The sequence below is a fragment of the Larus michahellis genome, chromosome 4, assembly GCF_964199755.1.
Source record: "Larus michahellis chromosome 4, bLarMic1.1, whole genome shotgun sequence".
NCBI lineage: Eukaryota > Metazoa > Chordata > Aves > Charadriiformes > Laridae > Larus > Larus michahellis.
Genome location: NC_133899.1, coordinates 22,413,664 through 22,437,180, shown reverse-complemented (window position 1 = coordinate 22,437,180; position 23,517 = coordinate 22,413,664). Strand labels below are relative to the sequence as shown.

The window sequence follows — 23,517 nt, the reverse complement described above, 5'->3', positions numbered from 1 at the left end:
TTGTGTCAGTTCTCACTGTGGAGGGGGAGAGCACCAGGGGGCACGGGGGGGCTGCTTGTGGGCACACAGGTGGGGTGGCAGTGGGGCTGGACGTGCTGGGACAGGTGCCGGTGCCTGTGCTGAGGGAGTTCACCCTGTCCCCAGGCCCGTTTCAGATCTGTTGGCAGCGGGGCGGTTTTCCCTTGTGGCCATGAAGCCCTGACCTGGGACGCTGCCCATCCCAGCTGGATGTTCCCAGGGTCCAGGGCCATCCCTTGAACATCGACCCTGGTGCAGGTGAGCGTGTCCCAGAGCCAGCTGGGGCAGGTGGGGAGAGCGGACACCTTCCCAGGCAGGCGGGAGCCGTGGCCACTGTGGCAAGCTGGGTGAACGCACTGTGAGCCCCTGGGAGGACAGCGGCCACCTCCCTGAGGCTGACCCCTCCGCCTGAGCATCCCCGCCCAAACCCCTCCGTCACCACCCTGGACGTGCAGGGGACACACATGTAGTGTCTCCATCATCCCCCATGTCCTTGGGTGATGTTCCCAGGGTGGCACCGGGTGCAGGGAGACATCCCTGGGGTGATGCCGAGCACGTGGATGGATCCTCCCCTGCTGCGCAACCCCCATGCCCTCATCCCTGCCCTGACCCCTGGAGAGCAGAGCCTGGACACCGGTGTGTGATTGCAGAGCTTGGGCCTTTATTTCTGGCAGTGGTGCCGTGCAATGAGAGCAGGATCAGGCCCGCCACGAGGCGGGAAGTGTGGCAGAGCATGGAGGCCTCCCCGGGTCTGGGCACAAGGCCAAAGGCACAGAGCCAGGCTTTGCTCCTCATCTTTGCATGGAGATGACCATGGGCTGGAGAGCAGCAGAGGATGGAGGCAGAGCCAGTGCCCAGGGTGGTGCTGCCCTTCCTGGAGGAAACTGATCCAAGAGGATGCTCGAGACACCAGACACAACTCAGTTCATGCTCTCCAAGAGGCCAGAGAGTCTCAGGCTCCAGCTCTGTCTTGGACTCCAGCTCTGTCTTGGACGCAAGAGAGCTGGGGCCAGGAGCCGGTCAGGTCAGCAGAACTCAGAGCTGTCCCTTCACGCTGGCAGGGACAGGGTTGATGGCACTACCCAGGGCGGTGAGACTTCCTTGTGCCCTTCTTCTCTGCGGCCACGAGCCCTGGCTGAGCTGCTCCCCACTGTCCATGCAGGGCGCAGGCTGGTGGAGCAGCACCACCAGACCGCTGGGCTGAGCCATAACAGAGAAGACCTCCCCCATGGCTAAAACCCCTCCTTGTAAGCCTGGGTGTAGCAGGGCTCCAGTCTGCCTTGGTTCTGGGGTGACACCAGACTCCACGGCCAGGACACGCTGGCTCAGAGGCTGTCTGAGTACTTGGGGAAACCCAAATATCTGCAGCCCCATGGAGACATGGACGTGCCCCAGCTGCAGGCTCCCGTCCTTTGCTCTGCGGCTCCTCTTTCTCCTGCAGGCAGTAGGCTAGAGCTGAGAAGACCTGTTACCACCCCAGCAGGCCAGCAGAATAGCTATGGGTTGATTTTTCTCCTGACCCAGGTCTCCTGCGGCTGGCGCTCACAGGGGACACTTGTCTCAGCAAGGCAGGCCCAGAGGAGGACGGCACATATCCAGACTGTCCCCAGCACAGGGCGAGGTGCCTTGTGTGGGGGATGCCATGTGTCATCTCCATTCTCCCCACACGCAGCCTCAGAGACGTCCTGCATGGTCTGTGAGGGCAGCGGGGAGCGGGCCGTGGGGCGCAGCGTCAGGCACACTTGCCCTTGCGAAGGCAGAAGGGCAGCTCGGGCGCGGGGACCAGGATGGTGCTGAAGATGGGCCGGTAGCCCTCGGGCAGGACCTGGGGATGCTGCGCCATCATTTCCAGCACCATGTGCCGCACCTCCTTGGAGACATCCCCCCGCAGATCCAGCAAGGTGGAGATGTGCTCATCGCTGGGCAGAGAGGAAGAGGTGAGTCTGCTGGCACAAGGCACCGTCCACAGCGCTCGTGTCCCGCAAACCTCCCCTGATCCAGAGAAGCTGAGCTGAAGTGGGGGGGAGAGCCGGTACTTTGCACCAGACAGACTTTAAAATTTGCTTGAAAATAACCCCGCAAACCTTGTGAATTTGGTTTTGCCATTTCATGGGTTTCAGCTGATTCTCACCTTTCCAATTTGGTGTTTTGTGATTTAGAATCATGGAATGGTTTGGGTTGGAAGGGACCTTAAAGCCCACCCAGTGCCACCCCCTGCCCTGGGCAGGGACACCTCCCACCAGACCAGGTTGCTCCAAGCCCCATCCAGCCTGGCCTTGAACCCCTCCAGGGATGGGGCAGCCACAGCTTCTCTGGGCAACCTGGGCCAGGGGCTCACCACCCTCACAGCAAACAATTTCTTCCTCAGATCTTAGCTAAATCTCCCCTCTTTCAGTTTAAACCCATCCCCCCTCGTCCCATGGCTCCCCTCCCTGATCCAGAGTCCCTCCCCAGCTTTCCTGGAGCCCCTTGAAGGACTGGAAGGGGCTGGATGGTCTCCCCGGAGCCTTCTCTTCTCCAGGCTGAACAACCCCAACTCTCTCAGCCTGTTCTCACAGCAGAGGGGCTCCAGCCCTCTGATTTCTCACGCTTTGTTTGGCCACCAAATACAGATGGGTGAATACCACAGCAGAACTGCTTTTTCCTTTACGTCTGTGCCCTTGGGACTTTGCAAGAACCCCTCAAATCTGGAGCACAGGAAAAGGAAACCTCAGGGAGGGAGTGGGGGGAAAAAACCCAGGTTTCTGCCTGCTCTGCAGCATAACCTCATGGAGTCCAGCCCAAGCTTGGCTCCCTGGGGCAGACTCACACCTACCCCCATCTCGCAGGAGAGCCGAGCTGGGCTTCTTACCTGACGTCGGGGTACTTGGTGATGAAGCCCAGCACCTCCAGGCTGAGTAGTGCCGGGTCTTTGAGGCAGATCAGCTCCCGCAGGGCAAACACAGCCTCCAGGCTCTGTTGGCTCTGGTCCAGCCCCTGGGAGGGAGAGCAGCCACACGTGAGACTGGGAGGAGGCCACCACGGTGGCTTGTGAGCTGCAGCCTGGTCCTTGGCGCCCACGGGGGGACCTGGCCCCTTGTGGCTGGTGTCTCCCCACTCAGCGCGATGGGGGCATGGTCCCGTGAATCCAGCCGGTTCTGCTCGTCTTGGCCTCACAGCCACCCAAGTGGAACAGCCCCATCTTGTTTGGGGGCTGAGGTACCCACCCCATCTGCTGTGGGCTGGAGAGGAGCAGGAGGGTGACGGAGGTGAGCTACGAGCTCCTTGCACCGACCTCGCTGGGCGATGCTCCCCTCCCACGGCCCAGCCCCTGCTCCCTGGCACCTCTCACCAGGCCACAGAACAGGTCCCGGAGCTGGGTGGCATCCTGCAGCAGGCGGTCACAGAGCTGGCCCCGCTCCTCCTCGTTCTTACACACCATCTTCTTCTGCATGAGGGCCCGCAGGTACTGGCTCGCCACCAGGAGCTCGCTCTCCGTCAGCAGGAGCTGGGCAGGGGAGAGCTGTTAGCGCTGGGGTGTCAGACCTCAATTGCCCAGGGAAAGGCAGAGGGGAAAGGGGCTGGATGCAACACCAAGCCAGGGGCTCGACATGCTGGGATGCCTTCTGGTCAGAGGGACAGAGAAAGTAGCTGAATTTGGGGGAAATTCTGAACATCTCTGCATGGCGGTGCCCTTTAGGGCTGCTGCAGAGGATACAGGCTCTCCAGCAAACCCAGCAGCGACTGCATCCCCTGCATCCTGCACGCAACCACCCAACCTCCTCACCCTGTTTGAAGGACACCCCGCAGCAAGCATACCGTGAAGATGGGTTTCCTGACGCGGGAGAAGTCCTTTGCATACTTGTCAATCACTTCGCACATGCTGCCGACGAGCTGGGACCCGGAGAGCCACTTGCGGGAAGGCAGCTGCAGGCAGAGGGGCTGAAAGAAGCAGAGGAGCAGCGTACGGTGCCCTGCATCGCATCGCTCTCGCAGCGGCTGCCAGCTGCCATGCCACGACATCCCACAGCCGCTGCCCGCCCGCTGCCTGGCAGCGCGTCTGCTTGGCCTTGCAAAAACCACAAGCCCCCGCTGCCAGCCAAAAGTCAACATAAAAATAGAAGAGTGGTCTAGATTAGGAAATTATGGAAATACACTGGGGCTGCCCCTCCCTGACACCCAGAAAGACACATTTTGGGGCTTTATTTGGGTCACGATGCCCCATCGTGGGCAGCACCTTGAGGTCTGGGCAACAAGCTGCTCCTCACGCACCCGCCTGTGGCCTCTCCTGCTGTGATTTTATTTTTAATTTCCACTCCTCTCCACTTCCCTTATGCAGACATAACATGTTTTTGGCTGAAGGCTTTGACCTCCTCCTCCCCTGCTGTCCTTGCCCGTCTTCCTGCCTGCAGGCAGACATTCCCTCTCTGTCTCTGCCAGGGTCATGGCAGTCTCCAAGCTGCCTGCGAGCGTTTCATCCTTTAGCTTCTCTTTTGTTTTCGTGGCATTCAAGCCCGAAATAGCAATGCTGTTAATTATTCCAGATTTTTGGTCCAGACTTCAGGAAAGCTAAATTTGACTACGCTGGCAGGAAATGAGTCGGGCAGTTGCACATGGGCTCGTATCCTCCACAGGGACGCTGCTTCTCTCCTGTTGGTTTTCCGCCATGAAACAGCCATAAAAAGGAGCGTGAGGCAGCCCTGGGGGGCTGGGGCTCCCAGACTCTGTCAGTTAGTGGTTCGGGGGCCACAAGCCATCTGCCCTAGCGATACAGGGCGGTGCTCGCTGGTGACAGACATCGCCTGAGCTGCTTGCGGTTTATCGAGGTCTGGGAGCCAGGCTAGCAGAGATGTCTGCAGGATGATAGCAGGCCACAGGGTATGTAACAGGGATCCTGGGCAGGAATAAACCCGTGCCTCGGGGTGTAGCAGGAGTGCTGTTCTTGCTAGGACTGGGTTTGTTGCAGCCCTGCCAGCCTCGCGGGCTGTGGACAAACGTACCTGGAGGTCCAGGAGCAGCTCCTCCAGCAGCAGCTGGCAGGCTTTCTTCTGTGTCCTGTCTAGAGCAGCCCGGAGGGATGCGGGGACTTCTCTGCGGGCAGTGTCGGGGTGCAGGGAGGAGACAGAGGAGCTAGGAGAGAGAGAGAGAAGAAGGGAGGAGACAGGTAGCCCGGGAAGCGTGGCCCCACATGGGGTAGTGGGGTTGCTACCTACAAGGTGCTGGTGCATGGTACCTGAGAGCCAGGTTATTGTTGAGCATGGCCAGCAGGTAGGCGACATAGTACTTGGGTATGGTACGGTCCTTCTGGTGCTCCTTCCCGCACTGCACCAGGGCTTCCCGCAGACTGCAACACAGCGAGTCAAACACAAAGGGTGGGCAGAGCCTCAGATGTCTCGCCACAAAGACCTGGAGCTGGGATGCTCTTGGGGGCACGTGGACCTCCCACAACCCTTCCAGCTCACTTGGCTCTTTCCAGCTCCTGCCACCAGGCTGGAGAGTGGCAGGTTGTCGAGTAGGGTGGGACAGTGGGACCCATTCTAGATCCCTCAGGAGAGCAGGGCTTGGCGCTACTGGAGAGGTGCTTGGGGCAGCAAGCCCTGGGAGCTGATGGCCCCACGGGCTGAGACAGTAGCCCCAATGGGTAGACAGCCTTTTGGGACCTGGATGAGTGCTGGGTGCCCCATGGCAGACATCTCCACCATCAGCCTGTGGTGCTTGGCCATGGGACCCAAAGTCTTTGAGGACAGCAGGGATGCAAGGGGCTTCACTGACCGGCCCAGAAATGCCTCGAGCTCCTCCAAGGCCATGTTGTAGACCTTCTGTTGCAGAGAGTCCGTGATCAAGGAGGCTACCCGGATATTCTCATTCAGCATCTGCATAGGGAGAGGAGAGTGGAGGTGAGCCAGCAGGAGGCTGCAGGCCACAGCCCCCTTTTGGGGGGCTTTCAACATGGCCATGCCCCATGGTGCTGGGGACCCACCTGCATGACAATGACGGGCAGGGCTGACTGGAAGAAGCCCTGATGGTCTGTCTCAGGTTCCTCTTCCCTGAACCACTCCTTGAACTCCACCTCCAGGGTCCTCTGCATCCACTCGAGCACGCTGGCCTGTGGGATGGACGCCCACCACAGTCAGCCCAAGAAGTCAGGTACCAGCTCCCTTGAGACCTAACACATAGCACAGTAGTGAGTCCTGGGGCTTGTCCCACAGGCTCATGGTCTCCTGCTGCTGCCAGAGCAGATAGTGGCTCAGTGGTGGTCACTGGGTCCCCGGCCCCATTGCATGTGTGCTGTCCTGCTCACTCACCTTGACTTTCACCACGTATTTCCTCTCTGTCTGATCCACGAGCTCAGGGGACATCAAGGGGCCCAGAGCAGAAACGTCCACTTCTGGGAGAAGGTCAGGGTGACCCATCATCTCTGAACTGGAGAGCAATGGTAGGACAGGGCTGTGAAGACCTGTATTTTCCGGCAGTTCCTACCTCTCCCTCTGCCCTCCCAGTGGTCATCCCTGGAGCCACTCTCCCAACCCGCCTGTGTGCTGGTGGACAACTGGGCTCTCCACAACCTCCCCTGCTTGGTTGGTGCTGGGGTTGGTGCTGACCTGTGGTACACACGAAGCGCCCACTCAAGGAGCAGGAAGAGCGCCTGTTTGTCCAGGTCCTCTCGCAGGATGTCCTGGAGGTGGCTGGTGAGGGCCTGGTGGTACGTGGCAGTGCAGATGCTGAGGATGTTGTAGTGAGCTGGGACGCACTGGACCATCAGGTCTTTCACCACACGCAGCTCAGACACGATGTCCTTCTGCAGCGTTGCCAGGTGCCTGGCCAGCCCTGGCCCCTCAGCGTCCATGCCGGGGGCATGAAAGTGGGCTCCTGTGATTGTCTCCCGGAGAACCTGGTAAAACTTCTGCTTCCAGCCCTTTGGGCGGCCAGGGGGCAGGAAGGTGGCCTCCAGGAGCAGAGTATCATCTATTTTCTCCTCCCGCTCGATGATCCTTACAGCGGTGACAAAGAGAACTGGGTCCTCGCGCACCAGCCGCAGGCTGTTGCCCACGATGTCCCACAGCTGCTTGGCCAGGCTCTCGTTGAGCTCCTGCAGGCCACCAAAGTAGGACAGCACAGTTGTCTGGGCACTGGAGAGCCCGCGGAGGTGCAGCTGGGAGAGGATGTCGTCCCGGAGATGCTCCATCATCATGAGCTCCGCGTGGGCCTCCAGGAGGTGCTGCCCATGGAGCAGCTGGAGGGTATGGGAAAACATCTCTTGGACTGTGGGAGAGGGAGGAGAGATGCCAGGATTGATTGCGGGGGGTGAAGGGGGTCGGCACCAGGGTCACAGAGGCAGGTTAGCAGGGAGATGGTGAGGGGAAAGGTCTGAGAACTGGGGCTTGGGGAACACCATGTTGGATCAGGCCCTGGGGAGACAGTCGCATCTCCATCCACGGAGACTTTCCAAACCCAACCGGCAAAGCTGGAGCAACCTGCTCCAGCTTTGCTGCCAGCCCAATGGACTGGAGTTCTCCCCAGTGCCTTCCAGCCCAAATCCACACAGACCGGGCCAATGCCTTACCCGAGAAGAGCTGGGGCAGCACCTGGACCACTGAGGCCAGCTGCACGTGCTCCGCCATCAGCGCCCGCATCTGCTGGAGGCCCTGGAAGCGATCTGCGCTGTCGATCAGGGCCCAGCGCGCAGCCCCCAGGTCCTGGCACGCACTCTGCACCTCCTGGGCCGCCGACCGCAGCTGCTCCAGCCCCGCACTTACCCCCTCCAGGTAGGACTGGACAGTTGACTGGGGAGCAGAAGAGGATGGAGGGGCAGTGGAGAAGCTCTCAAAGACTGCAGGACTCAAGCACCATTTGCCCCAGCCTCGCCAGGTCTCTCTTGCATGCACTCCCAGCCCCACAAGGTCACATCTGCCTCTGCCATCATGCCACCATATCTCCCAGACCTTCTGTGATGACCCTATCCCATCAGACCCAAGCACAGCCAGCTTCAAGAAACCCACTCCAGCAGCAGGAATGGCTCATTTCTCCCCACTCTGGGTAAACTGAGTCACGGTGACTATTTATAGGGGGTGGGGGCAATGGCTGCTGTGCAGGAGGTGAGAGAAGGGTGTCACTTTGGGGTGATCAAGGGTGAGCAGTAACCAGATGTCTCCTTTCAGTTTTAAAATATTACTTTGGTTCTGCAAAATATTTGCAGGCCACAGGGCTCCAAGCGTGGCCCCCTAGGCATACGAATGGCATGAAGCACCTCAGCGGCCAGATGAGCCCTCCTCCAAAATGGATTTCCATCTTTTCCAGCCCCGCAGCGGCACTAGCACATCTCCATGCCTTGTCCACCCATTTCACTCCTGGCTCCTGGTGCCAAGAAGCCCTTTTACCCAGCTTTTTTGTCTGGGGCCACATGACTTAAAACAAGTTGCTTCCGGGAAAATTCACCCAACATTCAGGGTAGGAGAAACCATCTCCAAAATACTCAGGAGGAGGCTGGGGTGCTCAGACCGATTGGGTCCTGAGGTTAATCGTTCCCGGGGTTATACAAAAAGGGTAGCCCTGAGCAGGGAGACTGACACAGGGACTGAGGACAGCCCTTACTGATGTGTACAGAGATGGAGTTTCTCCTGTGTGATGTGGAGGCCGGGGCAGGTTGGAGCTCTTTGCCTCCTCCCAGCTGTGGGGAAGGGGAGCTTTGGTGCTGGGATGGAAGGGGGATGAGGAGTGCCCACTCTCGCACATGGGACCTGCTGAACACCCTCAGTGTTTTTGTTTTGAAGGATGGTCGGAGAAACAGGCAACTCATTTTAACACTTCAGAAACCATCTGGGGGGAGGGCAGGGGGTGGTGGTGGGGTTTACCAGACATTTTCCCCCAGATAATTGCATTTCTCCCTCCAAGTGCCAGCCAAAGGACAAGATTTTGGAAGAAGCGGACACAAAGCTGATTCAATGCAGAAGAGGGGACCTTGGCTGGGATCCCTGCCTGGCGAGGCTGCGGGCGTCCATGGGGTGGGCTGTGGCAAACACCCACCTTCAGCCGGGACTGGATGGAGCTGTTCCTCTGCGTCTCTCGGTTACGGTACTGCCCGAGGCCCTCCAGTTTCTCAGGGCGGTAAAACACCCCTGAGGCCCATTTCAGAGCGGCTCCTCTCGCCAACTTCTCAGCCTTCTCCGCTTCCGGCCACTCCTCATCTGGGGATGAAGCCAGGGGTTAACGAGCACAACGAAGCCAGGGGTTAACGAAGGCTCTCCTGGCAGGGCAGGAAGGGCCCCTGAGGCCGGTGGCAGGAAGCTGGCCGCCAGCACATCCAAGCACACCCAGATGTGGGAAGCTGGACAACGTAGCAGCAAGCGGGTCCTTCCGCAACATCCCCCCACCCAGATGCCACCAGCGTGGACCAGGGTCGTCGCAGCAGCCGTGGCAAAGGATGCCCTGAGGAGCTGTCATCCAGCCTGTCAGCTCAGGCTGTCCCCAAGGCTGAGTGCACATCCCCATCGCTCCCCCACCAGACAATGCTGCGTTGTCTGAGGTGGGGTCTGATGGTGCCTGGGAACGTGCCATTGGCAAGGCTGAGGCTTTGGCAGTGAGTCAGCAGGAGGGATGGAGAATGGCAGCTCTAGCATGAAGGAGAGCCAGGCTGAGGTGAGGATGGGAGGCTCCTGGACTCCCAAAGGTGGCCAACAGCATCCCCCTTGGCACAGGGTCTGAAGCCATGCCAGAGGTCTTCTGGCCAGAGCAGAAGGCTGAGAACCAGCAGAGTTATGACACGCCAGCCCCCCATCCCCTGGCTTCATCATTTCCCCGTTTCTCCATCCCCATCTTGGGGCTCTCTGCAGCCCCACGGGATACCACCCAGTGCCAAGCTGGGCTCCGGCTCTGCTGGGAAGCTTGCCTGCACAGTAGGGGACCGAGGGGCTTCAGAGGCGGCCAGCAAGGGAAAAAGGTCCCGGGGTGATAAGGCAAAGGGTGGGGGAGCCCCCAAAACGGTATCGTCCCTCCCCTGCCCGACACCGGCGGCTCCCCGGGGCGGAGGGAACCGGAGCGCCCCGTTACCTCTGGGGCTGCGGGCGCGCTCCTCCTCCGCAGACATGCCCATGGTCTCCAGGCTGTGCGAGCTGCGGGAGCCGGGGCAGGGCTGGGCGGAGGAAGCCGGCAGGCGCTTCCTCAGCCGGCAGCCGCTTCCTCAGCCGGCAGCGGCCGCGCTCCTCAGGGCCTCATTGTGTTCCTGCAGCCCCGAGCGGGCGTCAGGAACCGGGGTGGGGCGGAGGGGAGGGGGGAACACCGGGGAAGGCAGGCGGCGGGAGGGGACACCAGGCCCGGTTTGCCCCCAGCCCCCCGCGCACGGCCAGGGGGATTCGTGCCCATATCGGGTGTTTTAAGGCAGACGGGGGTGGCGGGCAGCACCGCCGCGCTCCTTCCAGCCCGGCGGCGCCAGGCCTCGGGGACAACATGGCAGTTTAGCTTTGGTACCACAGGGCGGCGAGGAGGCGGGGGCCGCACCCCCGGTTTTACCCCGGGAAGACCCCTCCTGGGGCGGGCAGCCGCGACCCGAGGGGATGCCGGCGGCGGGGCCAGGTCCACCCTTCCCCCGGCGGGTCCCCTTAGGGAGCGGCCGTTGGGTACCACCGCCCCCGCCCCGGAAGTTCCCGTCGTGCCCCGCGCGGGCCGGAAGCGGAAGCGCGGCGGGGCCGGGAGCGGAACCGGCGGCGGGCAGATGGCGGAGTGCGGGCCGCAGCCCCCCGGGGGTGGGAGCGGGGCTGCGGGGGCGCCTAGCCGGCACGAGAAGAGCCTGGGGCTGCTGACTACCAAGTTCGTGTCGCTGCTGCAGGAGGCTAAGGACGGCGTGCTCGACCTCAAGCTGGTGCGGGGGCTGCCGGCGGGGTGGGGGGGGAGGGCTCCGGGGGGAGCGGAGCACCGGTGGGCCCGGCCCTCCGGGGGCTGAAGCTGAGGGGGAGGGGAGCGGGTCGGGACAGGGCAGCGGCCGGCGCAGGGACAGTGGGGTCCCCGGCGGCGCGGGGATCCCCGGCGGTCCCTCCCGCCGCGGGTCTGTCCCAGGAGCTCTCCCCCGCCGCGGGTCTGTCCCAGGAGCTCTCCCCCGCCGCGGGTCTGTCCCAGGAGCTCTCCCCCGCCGCGGGTCTGTCCCAGCCGCTCTGCTCTCCCCAGCAGGGAGGAGGCAGCGGACCTTGCAGGTGTTTGTGTGCTTCAGTGGGAGCCACCTTGTCTTCTTCCACATTCTCACCCCACGCCAAGGCGCTGCTTGATCACCGTCACCATAATGATCCGGCCCCATAAAACCTCTGAGGCCTATAGAAACAGATGCCTATAGAAACCGATCCTCCCTACTGCACTTTGCCCCCCCGGTATGCAGCAGAGCATGGGCAAATTCATCTCTGCCAAAGATTGTCCCTGATGCCCTTAGGAACATGCCTTGTTTCTGCATTTTAAAGACCTTTACCTAGAGGAAGTAACTATCGTTATGGCGTGTACGGTACTTAAACTTAGTCCTTTTCTATAGATGAAGTTCCTTTGCTGTGGTTTATACAAATATCTCTTAGGTGGATGCACGTGTGAGCACACTCTGACCCTTCGTGGGCAGCAGACCCAGAAAGCCCTGAAGATGCGGGGGCTGGAGGGGTCTTTTGGCTGTAGGCTTCCGTCCTCCCCTGTGCCAAATTGTTATGTCTTTGAATTTGGGCAGAAGACCAATCTTTTCCTGCTTAAAATGTTAAGTGGGATTTGTATTTGTTAGCGTGACTTGATTAGTTGTCCGGTGTAGGGTCAGTTACTGGTAGGTGAGAGGGAACTGACGTTACTGGTCCCGGCTATGCCGGTGCAGCGCCCGTTAAACTCTTGGTGGCAGTAGGTTGCCATGTGGTAGTGGAAACAGGTGCAGGCCTGTGTGTCCCAAAACCCGAGCGGAGGAGAGTCCTGTGAGCAAGGCAGGGAAGTCCCAGGGCTGCTCAGGAGTCCTGCCTTACAGCCATGCTTATTCTCCTCCCGGTGCCTTTCAAACAGAGGGATCTGCCTCTTGAAAAGGCGTTGGTTCTCTACCAAGCAGCGTCAGATCAGATTTAGAAAAGACCTTTTGAATGTCAGCTTCACTAAGCTGTTGTCAGTCGCACAGACAGCTCTCTGCCTTCCTCTTCCCATCCCCATCTATCCTACCCTGAAGGAGTGCACAATTTTTAGGGTGCCAGACTAGTGTCTTCTGGCACTGCTTTGCTGCTGAGGAATGGTGATTTTTGGACCCACTGCGTGCGAGGTGGTTGGAATTTGGTTTGTGCTTAGTGGGGAGGTGGCTGGGTAAGAAAAGGAACGAAGGGGCAGTGGCTTCTTCTCATGGTCGTGATGACATTGAGAACATGGCTTTGTAACTTGAGGCGCTGGGACAAGAGAGGTATGAGGTGGCGAGCAGAGTGCTTGGCCAGGATTTAATCTGACAGGCAGGAAGGGGCGAAACATGACTGAGAATTTGGAGTTAAGCGTCTAACCTTTTTGCAGGCTGCGGATACCTTGGCTGTGCGACAGAAGCGACGGATCTACGATATCACGAATGTCCTGGAAGGCATCGGGTTGATCGAGAAGAAATCCAAGAACAGTATCCAGTGGAAGTGAGTGACAGAGAAGGTCTAAATCATTCACAGGTCCCTTCTAGTCCAGGTCTCAGTGACACTGGGGTTAAAATGCCCTGCTCAGAGCAAGGTTCCTCAGTGGTCTGTACTTTTAGAGAACAAATCTTATGAGGAGCAGCTGAAGAAACTGGGATTGTTTAGTCTGGAGAAAAGGAGGCTGAGGGGAGACCTTGCTCTTTACAACAGGAGGGGGTAGCCAGGGGGGGTCGGTCTCTTCTCCCAAGTGACAAGAGGAAGTGGCCTCAAGTTGCACCAGGGGAGGTTTAGGATGGATATGAGGAACAATTTCTTCACCAAAAGGGTTATCGAACACTGGAACAGGCTGCCCAGGGCAGTGGTGCAGTCGCCATCCTTGGAGGTATTTAAAAGCCGGGCAGACGTGGTGCTGAGGGACATGGGTCAGTGGTGAACTTGGCAGTCTTAGGTTGACGGTTGGACTCGATGATCTGGAAGGTCCCTTCCAACCTGGGCAATTCTATGATTCCCCAGCCGGGCTATGCTGATGGTAGTAATGAGGAAAGCTGAAGTACGTATGGCGTGTCTCTTTTTACAGCAGAGCTGCTATTTTGGTACATACTACCAGCACCTTGGGCTAGAAAAGATGCCTGTCATGGCACTGGGGATGGGAGAGAGCCCGGCTGGTCTGCGGGATGTAGGCAGATGTACCAAATGTTGCTGTGCAACGGGATCTAGAGCAGGTATAGATGAGGCTTTCTGGGTGATCCAGCCTTGACGTATGACGGGGTAAGGGAGGTGACAACCTTTCTGAGACATTGGGGCTGGTCTGGGTGCCTCCAGAGGTTGATGCATGTCACTCCTTTTGACTTTGCGCAGAGGGGTGGGTCCTGGCTGCAACACACGTGAAATAGCTCACAAACTTATCGAGCTGAAGGCAGACATAGAGGACCTGGAGCAGCGGGAACAGGAGCTGGAGCAGCAGAAGATGTGGGTTCAGCAGAGCATCAAAAACGTTACAGAAGACGTGCAGAACAGTAGATATCCTTTGTGTGAACTGATTACTCCGTCTCCATGTTTGCTTGCTGGGCTGGAGAGCAGAGACCTGAGGGCTGGGTTGGTGCTGCCCTACTCAGGGCGGAGGTGTGGTGGTGACCTGATGTTGCTGGAGGGTCTGTGCTGAAAGGGTCAAGAGGCAGTGCCTGCCTTTGAAATTAGGATAACTGTCCGGGCTGGGAACCATCCTTCTCTGTGGTGCACGGCTTCTCGTCTGGCTTTGAAGTAAAAAATGCTGTAATGTTTAGCGTGGTGAGAGAAAGGCTTCTCTCTGAGCCACAGGTGCCACTTTCTCCAGTGCAGAGCTGCTCTTGTGGCTTGCCTGTCTGAGGATGTCAGCTCTGATGAGTATGTAGCTTTCTGGGAATGGCATTTTTTGCGCTCAGGAAGGAAACGTCAGGTGCCCTTTGAGTTCTCTGTCTGCTCAGGAAGCTGCAGCCTTTCTCCTTAACCTTGGAAACGTTAGCGTATGTGACACACGAAGATATCTGCAAGTGCTTCACAGGTAAGGAGATGCGTCTCCATCGTAAATATATAACTCTGCAGCCCTATCAGTCTGTCCCAGCTGCTCTCCTTTCTCCAGGAAAGAAGAGGCAGCGGCCCACAGGCTACCCGACAGCATCAAGTTAAATGTAGTGTGAGCTCTGATGCCATCCTGGGTTTGTGTACCACTGAGCTGTAGCTTTCTTGTTGCCATCGGAGGGGACAGGTGGTTTCTTTTACTTGTGTTTAAAGGAACCTAGCTGCTATTCCTAAGGAAGTCTTTTTGCTGGGTGTCACTATTTAGGTGTATGTGTGTTACGTTAGAAGCTTTTTGAGGGCTTGGGTAGGCAATGTTCTAATAATAGGAAGCAAATTGTATTGCATGGTAGAAATCTGGGTGTAAGCAGGAAAATGGTATAAAAAGTGGTCCCTCAGCTGCATCTTGCCCTCTACCAACGAGAGGGAGGTAGTGAAGAGCGGGACAGAAGGGAATACATGGCTTGCTGTGACCTCGCTCCCTTGTCTACTGCCTTCCTAAAGCTGTGAGGTGCCTGTATAAAGAGCCATGTGTCCTGTCTCTGTGGGGCAAAAGTGAAGAAAACCCACAGGAGTCTCTGTTTCTTCTCTATTGCCAATTTTAATGATAGCTGTAGGACCAAAAAAAATAAGTAGAAAATCCCCGGTGGCCAGCACGCAATACAGCAGCCTGCAGTATATAAACTGTTCTCAGCTGTGGCGGCATAGATTTGCAGCTCCTTTCTGCTTCGGTGGACTCCTGACCTCTCCCGACCCGGTGCAACCCACATCTGCTTGCTTGCAGCAGTGATTGAAGCTGTTTATCCTGCCCTCACCCCGCCAGCCATGCGTAATCTCCCCCTTGTCTGGCTCTGTCCTCATCTCTCCAACCTCTTCTCACCCTACGCTTCATCAGCTCGTCTAGTTTTCATCTTTGCCTTCGTGTGCTTTCCTTTTTCACCAGACTTTACGCTGCTCGAGTTCCTGCTGGTAACTTATGCATCACCACCCGCTTTGCTTTACTCTCTCTTCTGATTTAAGCTATGACTTTTTGGGGGCAGGGAGCGGGTTTTCAGTTTGACAGTGCTTGGGGCCAGATAACTTCTAACAGTCTGGAAGAGCTTACTGGAGACCAGCAGACAGCTTATTGCTTGGTTGATTGAGCGCTTTGCATTTTATTGCACCTGGTTTTTTTGTAAACTGGTTTGCATCTAAAGTTAGACCTCACCAAAATGCACAGAGATTAGGTCTTACTGAGGGCAGGTCTGAATTCCTGCTAGAACAGAGGCTTGATCCATGTTTTTCCATTGTGTGTTCAGTTTTCCTGTATGACTTCCCCCCACCCCCTCTCCTGAGCGTTTGAGCCTTGCAGAGGTTCTTTGTTGGACCTTTTGTGTTGTTGAGCTGTGGTGCAGCCTGCTGTTGAACTCACTTTCTCAAAGTGAGTAAGGGCTTGAAGATTTCCATGCTTGGACTATTGTCAAATATGGATTTATTACTTGGTTTAATTAAAAAAAAAACAAACCAACCTAAGAATATGTTAGTTTTTAGTGACTGGGAAACGTAATTTCCCCATCTGTGGCTGTGATGGATTTAGCACTTGGAGAATCAAAAGGGAAGTGGAAACACACTGCACAGATTTGTAAAAGTAGTTGGGATGTAGCTATCAAGGGCAATAGAAACACAACACCTGTATTTGAAACTAATGCGTCTTAAAGCTTGAGCTTGTGTCTTTGAGCTTTATTATGCATTTTTAATGTCTCTTAACAATATTTTTCTTAAGCGCAGATTTGTTAAAGGAATCCCATTTTATTGACAAATCCTGTGGTATTTTTAATTCCCGTACCTTTTGCTGATCTGACCTTTGATTGCCTGCCTGAAATTAAAGAACGTGCTCTTCTGCTGTCTGCTCGCTCTCATCGCTCTGGGGATCTTCTGTGTTAATTATCAAGCGAAGCTTAATGCAGAATACCGGTGAAGTGTGAATACTGACCACACTAAAACTTAAACATTCAAAGTGAAAGCTGCTAACTGCTCGGTCTGAATGTTCACAGCGCTGGTATTTCTCTGTTCACGTTTTTCTAAACCCCAATATGGACTGGAAGCTGCTCGCCTGTGACTGTTATGTTATTAGGGGCACGGGCCTTAAGGAGCTGCGGAGCTTGGAAAGACGCTGTCAGCCTGGCTCCCAGCCCCTCTGTGCAGGGTCCAGTACAACTAGCACCAGGCAGCTCTCTTGCCAGTAGAGACTGGGGGTTGTTGGTTTCGGGTATCGGTACTCCAGCACCGAGGCTGCCATGCTGTTGGCAGTCTGGCTCCTGGGCCTATTCGACACCCTCTCTCTGCTGGCACTGCAGCTCTTCGAGCTGTGAGCTCTTTCATTTTTAATTCACATCGAAAAGCTTGTGACAACAGGGTGAAGGATCCTTCCCTTAGGATTCAGATGTTCTTAAGAGTGAATTTAAGCCAGCCCTTCTGAGGGAAAGAAAGATTAGTCCTGTTAATGATGCTGCTAAAAAGCTCTAGGATTGCTTTGGAAGAAACTTCGCAGGTTCCTTGCGCCCCGGGGAGTTGGCACATTGGGAGCTGTATGATATCCGTAGCAGCTCAGATGGGTGTAAATGGCAATCTTCTGCAGAAGGGAGTGTGGGAGACGGGGGCAGCAGGTGCGGGGGTGCTTTGAGGAGGGGCTCTTTGTCAGTGCTTAATTATAACGATAACAGTTTGTGCCCACTGAGTGCTGACCAGTCTGTTTTCACAGGAGACACCCTCCTTGCGATTCGAGCCCCATCAGGCACGCGTTTGGAGGTTCCCATCCCCGAGGTGAGTGATAAACGCATGGGCAGGGTGCAGGAGTGTGCGTGTTGGGGCAGGGGTTGTTGTTGGATTGACCAGGCTGGGAGTTGGTAGTCAGGGGTTTGATGGAGTCGGAGGAACCAGCAGCCCAAGGAAGGCTCCAGATATTAAATAAGCGCCAGCAAAGTCTGTTGTTTGGAAGTACATGAGTAATTGCAGGAGCATCAGGGGAGAGGATAGTCCTGGTTGTCAGGGGAATTCTATGTGGAACCGTGCTGAACCGTCTGGACAGCATGTCTTGCCTCTGGGAAATTCTGTCCTGTTTGGAAAGGGCATTTCATGTATGAACGTGTTTTGCTTTTCACTTTTCTTAGGGCCTAAATGGGCAGAAGAAGTACCAGATCCATCTGAAGAGCACAAGCGGTCCCATTGATGTTCTCTTAGTAAACAAAGATGCTTGGAGCTCTCCTCCTGTCGTACTACCCGTCCCTCCCCCTGAAGACCTCATTCAGTGCCAGGCAGTTGCACCCTCCAAACCACAGATAGCACCGCTCGCCCACTTCCAGGAGGCATCTGTTCCCAGCAGCACCCAGCCCTCTACACCGACACCTACCAGCACTCAGGACCATAGCCCTCCCGCGCAGAAAGCCGCCAGCACAGGTGAGAGGGAGCCTACAGGAGGCAGAGAGGGGATGGTGGCAGACAAAGGAGAGGACATTCCTTGTCAGCTTCCGGCAAAGGGGGCACCTCTGCCTTTGCTGCCGTGAGCCTTTTCTTTTGTCACCATTAGCGGGTCTGGCTGTGTTAATGGAAATAAGACACTTGGCTTGACGGGGGTAGTGCCAGTCTGGACGAGCAGCGGTGGGGGAGAGACTGGTCATGCAGATTTGTTGATGAGCAGAAGTTTGTAAAAGGGTCTTTTTGAGTCTCATGTTCAACTTTCAGTTTGAAAAAAAGACTGTCAGAAATACTCGATTGGTTGGTTGTACCTTTGTCCAGCCAAATTTTGAAAGCCTCTAGCTATGGAGATCCCCAGCTTCCTTGGTGAGCTCTTCCAGGGCTGCAGCACCCTCTCAGTGAATTCCTGTTTCCTGATGTCTGGATCCTTTGAGCTGTATCTCGTGCCTGTTCTGCATGTTACAACGTTTGGCACCACCGAGAAGTTCTTAATTTTTGTAATTGCCTCTCAGGTAGCTGTGAGCTGCTGTTAGATTGCTCTTAGACTTCTCTTTGCCTGGCTGAAAAAGCCCAGCGCCTTCCCACCCCTCTTTGTAGGCTGTGTGCCACAGGCCGTCTTGGTAGCCCTCACACGGATCTTCTCCACATGTTTCTCGAACGGGAAGATGGCCAAAACTGGAGACCGTAGTCCAAAGTGCAGCCTCAGCCCTGAGCAGGCAGATAGTAACTTCCTTCCCTTACTGCGCTTCTCCCGGCGTAGCTCACTACCTGGCTCATGTTAATTGCTGCAAGAGCATGTTCTTGGTCTGGCACCACCAAGGCTGCTCTCCAGCAGGACCTGGGAGTTTTTTCTGGGTGAAAGCGAGAAGCCTTCTTCCTATGCAGCCATTTGTGCTTGGCCGGTGTTGCTAGTGAGGGTTCGGTCTGCGCTGCAGCAGCTTGCTTTAGGGCTGGTGGGCGATGACAAGCCTCTGTGTGTCTGTTGTTTCTTCCAGAATGCGGCATCTCAGCGGCAGAATCCAAGACCAGCGGCGACTTTGACCCCCTCAGCACTGCGTCTGCATCGGCCGGCCAGCCAGCCGGCTTAGATACCCAGCCGCTGCAGTCCTCTGCCTCCCTGGACAGCAGCTCCGTCCTACCCAGCCCCTCTACCTCCTTCGAGCCCATCAAGCCCGACCCCACAGGAAGTGAGTATGCTCCCTCGTTTTGCGTGTCGCTTCAAAAGCATGCTGCTTGGAGCGAGGGAAAGGCTGCAGGTCCTGGAGGGAGAAGCTGAACTCCGTTCTGCCTTCACTGTCAGCCAGACTTTGCAAGGGATGAGCATTTCCCTCTGAGGGTGCTGGGAAACCTCGTAAGAAGGTGACTGTGTCATGTCTAGTGTCCTGACGCTTCCTGTGGCTACAGTACGAGAAAAATCGGCGAGGGACACTCGCGTGACACGCATCTCTGCTGTTACGTGTAGGATTATTCCCTTTCAGTCCCTTCTCTAGTACAAGGTCCAAGCTATAGAATTTCCAGCTGTCACTGAGAGCACCTTTGTAACTCGTGGGGAGTTTTCCTTTATTAGGAGAGCTCTTGTCTCTGCTTTCCTCAGGAATATTTTTTATCTGTAGTGACCTTGCGGTCTGGTCTTAATGATCTCACAGCGTATATTTGGGGAGCTCCTTCATGTGCTTGGTGAGGTGAAAGGGGCTTTAAAAAAGGAACATTTGAGCTTTATGCCGGGAAATGGCAGGGCGGCCCAAGGAGAGAAAAGCATCCTCTGGGTAGGACACGCTGCTTGAATGTTTTGAAGCCCACCTTCACTGCAGAAAGACTCTAGGTTAGGGAGTTACGGTTAGAAGAGGAAACCTTGCTCAAATGTAGCTAGCGCAGTGCTTTTCTCACGCTTCCGCTGCCGGCGTGTCTGAGAGAAGCTTGGACTGTGTGTCTTCATCTTGGAGTAGCCTGGATGGTGGAATTAGGCCTTTGGTGTGTGTATAGCCCACCGTATCCCAGTGGGCCCGTGCCGACTCTCTGAAGGCACGTCCTCATCCTGCACAAGATAAATCGAGGGGGTGTACAGAAGCTGGCGCCGTGTGAGCCTTACATACAGGCGATTACTCTAGAGCTGCTGACTGTGATAACATGTTCGTGTCCCAGGGCTCCTACAGATCTATTTTAAAGTAGTTGAGCGTAAGTATTTTATTCCTTATCATTTCAGCAGAAATATGTGACATGGGGTGTGGGAGCAGAATTTCTGGATGACATAGGATGATTTGGGCATGTAAGGAGTACAGCAGGTGATAACGCTGTAAAGCATTTCAGACTCTTCACGTAACGATGCAAACTATTTGGTTTATTGCATTTGCAGTACTGGAACTTCCCAAAGAGCTGTCAGAGATGTTTGATCCAACAAGAGGTATGTTCATTCCCTGACCACGGCTTTCTTCTGTGCCCATCCAGCCCCAGAAGTGGGACAGTTTGTTTTATTCACTCCCTTTTGGATTATTTTGGGGTTGTGGTTTTGTAAGGTGCTTGTGGTTGTTGGTGGCTGCTGGATCTCTTTGGTTAGGCACTCTCAAAATGACTGGTTTCTGTATGTGTTTTTCTGTCTTTATGTTGCCAGTAACCTCTGGTAGTTTGCCCTACAGTGTGCAGATGAGGGCTTTCCTGTCCCCACGCCAACGCTAATCTGGGCTCTGGCTTCCCATGCTCTTTCTCCAGCCTGTCGGCACCATGTAAAAGAAAAATCCCTGTTCGTCTTGTTCCAGCGGTAGCCTGCCCGAGGCTAATCCACGCAAATAATCTAGGAAGATAGTCTTCTCTCTTTGAAATATCCCTCCGTGGTTTTGGTGGTGCCGGTAATTTTGGAGCGGTAGGGGAGGGGATTCCTCGTGTTAGGAGTTCTGCCTCTGGCCAAGGAATGTCTGGGTGTCGTTGCCTAATGGTGGGACGGACTCTGGGCTAAGGGCAGGAGAAGTGAAGGAATTTGGTTTAACACAAGCCTAAATTGGGAAACGTTGGGGGTTTTTTGCACTCTTACTTCCCTTCAATGCTGGCATAATCCTTTCTAACCCCGCAGCTAGGCAGAGCTGAGTACACATGAGCGTTTTTGTGGTGGTGACAGGACGCGGCCAACAACAGTCCCTAGTTCTGTGCTCTCGCAGGTGCTTTGTGAAAGCGCTGTCTTTGTGTAGGGACCCCACAGACCCAAATGCAGACGCGGAACCGCCTGATCTGTGTGCTGGGAGTCCCGGGCTCCGCGCTCGGGCTGGAGAACACCTTTCCTCCTCGCTCAGCACCCGCTGCTGTAGACAGTGGATAAAGTCTTGGTAATGACTGAAGGCAGCCGAACAGTTAATGTGACTTCACAACATGAAACACAAACTGCTGCGAGGCCCCTGCCCATGTAGAAGATCTAGCTTGACCCAAACTAACTACTCCGGGACACTATTAAAAAGATGTTTGCTGTTTACAGTAATGTATGTTGTTTTATGGAGAATTCTTCCCAATTTGGAGGGGGAAGGTAAAGAAGGACAAAAGGAAGGACAAAACAGCCAACAGCTACAGAGACTGGAAAAAAGCAACACTACAGACTTCGGAGCAATGAGCCTTGCAGCATGCTCCACGCAGCCTCTTTCATCCCTGTGTGATCTCAGGAATACTGCCCTGGCACTGGCTGCTGCTTTTAAGGCTATGCAGTTTAAGCTGCAAGAGCCTGGAGAGTTCTTCCTTAGAATTACTTTTTCTACATGGTTTTCTCTTTCTTCTGAATGGCTGCTTAATAACTGCTTGTTTTAAACTCGTATCCTGAAAAAAAAAACTTGAATTTCAACACACACATATACACGCCCTGCTGTATTACCAGCCCTGATCTAAGAATGCAGGCTCTGCATTTAATTGCTCTTTATTGAAGCTGGTATTAGTCCTATCTCGTCCCTTGGTGTGGAAATTCTCTCATCTCATGGCAGTGAATTAGGTAGGTTCCTGTCCTCTAGGGAATAGCCTGCTGTGGATAAGTGTCTTGAAAACGGGCTCATCCGAGGTTTCTTTTGTGAAAGCTTATTTCAAGCGTGGGTAGCGTCTCATCAACCCTTTTAGATCGAGTTAGATATTCACTATCTTAACTTGGTCAAGCGAGAGAGGTATTCAGAAAGTTGTTTTCAAACGCTCAGCTTCTTAAAGAAAAAGCATGTGCAAGTCAATCTCTTATCTGCGTGCTTGTCTGTCTGCCCTTCAAGTGCCTCCTGAACCTACCAGCCAAGAGTAACAAGGCTGGAGGAAGGAATGACATTTCAGAAATAATTAATTTTTTTACAGTTCTGTGGGGGCAGTAGAGGAGAGAGAGTCTGGGGCAGCAGCTAGCATGGCAGTGCAGGGGGAAGACACGGCCCGTATGCAGGCGACTGGCGTACGGTTGAGCTACGGCAGGCAGAAACCCCCTGCAGAATTTTTTGATGTAGCTTGGATTGTCTGACACGGATTTCCCTTCGCCCGTGGCAGGAGGCCTGCAGCACACGCCGTGCCTTAGCGGAGAGAGGATAACAGGGGTGAGAGGTGGAAGAGGCTGGGAAGGGCGGGACACGGCACAGGAGCAGAGCGGGAAAGCAGAGTACATTGCTTAACCACGCTTGTCTCTTCCCCAGAATGTATGAACTCTGAGCTGCTGGAGGAGCTGATGTCATCTGAAGGTGAGTCTTTGAGTCGCCTCTTCATGGCATGGCCTTCCTTGGGGAGGAGGACCACGCTGTGTGACTTTACCCAGCTGACAGCCGTGCCGCTGCAGATTCCCCCTCATCTTCTCTGGGACACAGAGTGTTTGGGACACAGACTCCGTTCTCACTGTCCCGCCAATGGCTGAGAGGGACCAGAAGAGCCTGTCTCTTCCGTATGGCAAGGCTGATTTGAAGCAAGCTCAAAGACTGTTGCTGCGAGGTGGCCTCCTCATGGCTCCGCAGCTCAGCGCCCATTGGCAGCTCTTGGATAGGTGTGGGAGTTCTGAGTTTTGTAACCAGCCCTGGGCTTCTCTTTCCGCAGTGTTTGCTCCCTTGCTCCGCCTCTCCCCTCCGCCTGGAGATCACGACTACATCTATAACCTGGATGAGAGCGAAGGCGTCTGTGACCTCTTTGACGTGCCTGTCCTCAACCTCTGACTTCTCAGCGCGGCCGTGAGCCTCGCAAACACAGACCGTTTTGTAACGCTTTGGAAAGTGTCTATTTTTGGATTCCTTTTGTGCTAGAGCTCGATGAGCGAGCGATTCAGAGATTCTCTCGTATGGACTCAGAACCAAGAGATGTGGACTTGCAGGCCGGGAGCTTCCCCGTAGCTTATTCCTCTTCCTCTCTTGCACGTGCGAGGTGCATGTGCAACTCGCCCCACCGCATCTCTCTCTCCACTGGATTCTTGGCCTCACTTCAAAGGGTCTGTGTTTTGAGTGTTCCCAGTTCACCCGTAGAGTTTGCCCATGTGCCTCTCCGAGCTTCCTCAAATCTGCATGCCTTGGTTTTTCCTGCACTCCTAGAGGCACTTTGCACCTCCTAGGTACCAGCTGCTACAAGGAGCCCTGATATCGTGGTCAGTTCACAAGCCCGGAGGTAGTTAGTTCGATTTCTCAATGTGAGTGGTTCAGCTTGGGGCGGTTTTATTTCTGAATGATGACAAGGCCGGGGGGAGGCGGGGGGGAAATGGCACCAAAGTGTCCATTTCTTCCAGTGACTCCAGACCAAGCGAGTATGTTTTACAAGAAAAAGCACTTTTTTTAGCCAGCGGTGCCTCCTAGTGGGACTCGGGAGTTGAGCGTTCCTAGTAGGAGCCAGGAGCTGAGGCTTTCCCTGCTTGTGCACCAGCAGGAACGCCCGTTCTGTGTGCTCCAGTCTGCTGATGCGCGAGCCTCGGGGCTCCAGCTCCTCGTACGGCAGCTGTGCTGTT

At 55.5% G+C, this 23,517-nt stretch overlaps 3 protein-coding genes across 3 annotated transcripts in view; 2 read left to right on the top strand and 1 right to left on the bottom strand.

The window, feature by feature from the left end:
- Window positions 1–665, top strand: part of PSKH1 (protein serine kinase H1) — a 47,091-nt gene extending 46,426 nt beyond the window's left edge. Inside the window, exon 5 of the mRNA XM_074583402.1 lies at window positions 145–665. Within this exon, the coding sequence (XP_074439503.1) occupies window positions 145–258 (114 nt within the window). The 3' untranslated portion in view covers window positions 259–665. The remainder of the gene's footprint in view (window positions 1–144) is intronic.
- On the bottom strand, window positions 659–10,578 carry EXOC3L1 (exocyst complex component 3 like 1). The gene is made up of 13 exons (XM_074583392.1): window positions 10,045–10,578; window positions 9,022–9,182; window positions 7,562–7,781; window positions 6,600–7,260; window positions 6,303–6,420; window positions 5,978–6,103; window positions 5,770–5,870; window positions 5,231–5,341; window positions 4,998–5,127; window positions 3,817–3,939; window positions 3,350–3,505; window positions 2,870–2,994; window positions 659–1,937 (listed from the first exon to the last, which is right to left on the bottom strand). Exons 1-13 carry the CDS (start codon window positions 10,085–10,087, stop codon window positions 1,751–1,753), a joined length of 2,262 nt encoding a protein of 753 aa, XP_074439493.1. The 5' UTR covers window positions 10,088–10,578; the 3' UTR covers window positions 659–1,750.
- Window positions 10,579–10,649: 71 nt separating this feature from the next.
- Window positions 10,650–23,354, top strand: E2F4 (E2F transcription factor 4). Its single transcript, XM_074583405.1, has 10 exons — window positions 10,650–10,852; window positions 12,493–12,602; window positions 13,458–13,619; window positions 14,096–14,139; window positions 16,894–16,955; window positions 17,303–17,588; window positions 18,602–18,793; window positions 19,960–20,007; window positions 22,235–22,279; window positions 22,626–23,354. Exons 1-10 carry the CDS (start codon window positions 10,706–10,708, stop codon window positions 22,739–22,741), a joined length of 1,212 nt encoding a protein of 403 aa, XP_074439506.1. The 5' UTR covers window positions 10,650–10,705; the 3' UTR covers window positions 22,742–23,354.
- The last annotated feature ends 163 nt before the right edge of the window (window positions 23,355–23,517 follow it).

Coding starts and splice junctions, on each gene's coding strand:
- EXOC3L1 (XM_074583392.1), bottom strand. CDS start 10,087: ATGGGCATGTCTGCGGAGGAGGAGCGCGCCCGCAGCCCCAGAG. Junction 5,871..5,977: donor TGCCCGTCATTGTCATGCAG/GTGGGTCCCCAG, acceptor CTCCCTATGCAG/ATGCTGAATGAGAATATCCG. Junction 1,938..2,869: donor ACCAAGTACCCCGACGTCAG/GTAAGAAGCCCA, acceptor CTCTCTGCCCAG/CGATGAGCACATCTCCACCT.
- E2F4 (XM_074583405.1), top strand. CDS start 10,706: ATGGCGGAGTGCGGGCCGCAGCCCCCCGGGGGTGGGAGCGGGGCTGCG. Junction 17,589..18,601: donor GCAGAAAGCCGCCAGCACAG/GTGAGAGGGAGC, acceptor TGTTTCTTCCAG/AATGCGGCATCTCAGCGGCA. Junction 22,280..22,625: donor GGAGCTGATGTCATCTGAAG/GTGAGTCTTTGA, acceptor CTCTTTCCGCAG/TGTTTGCTCCCTTGCTCCGC.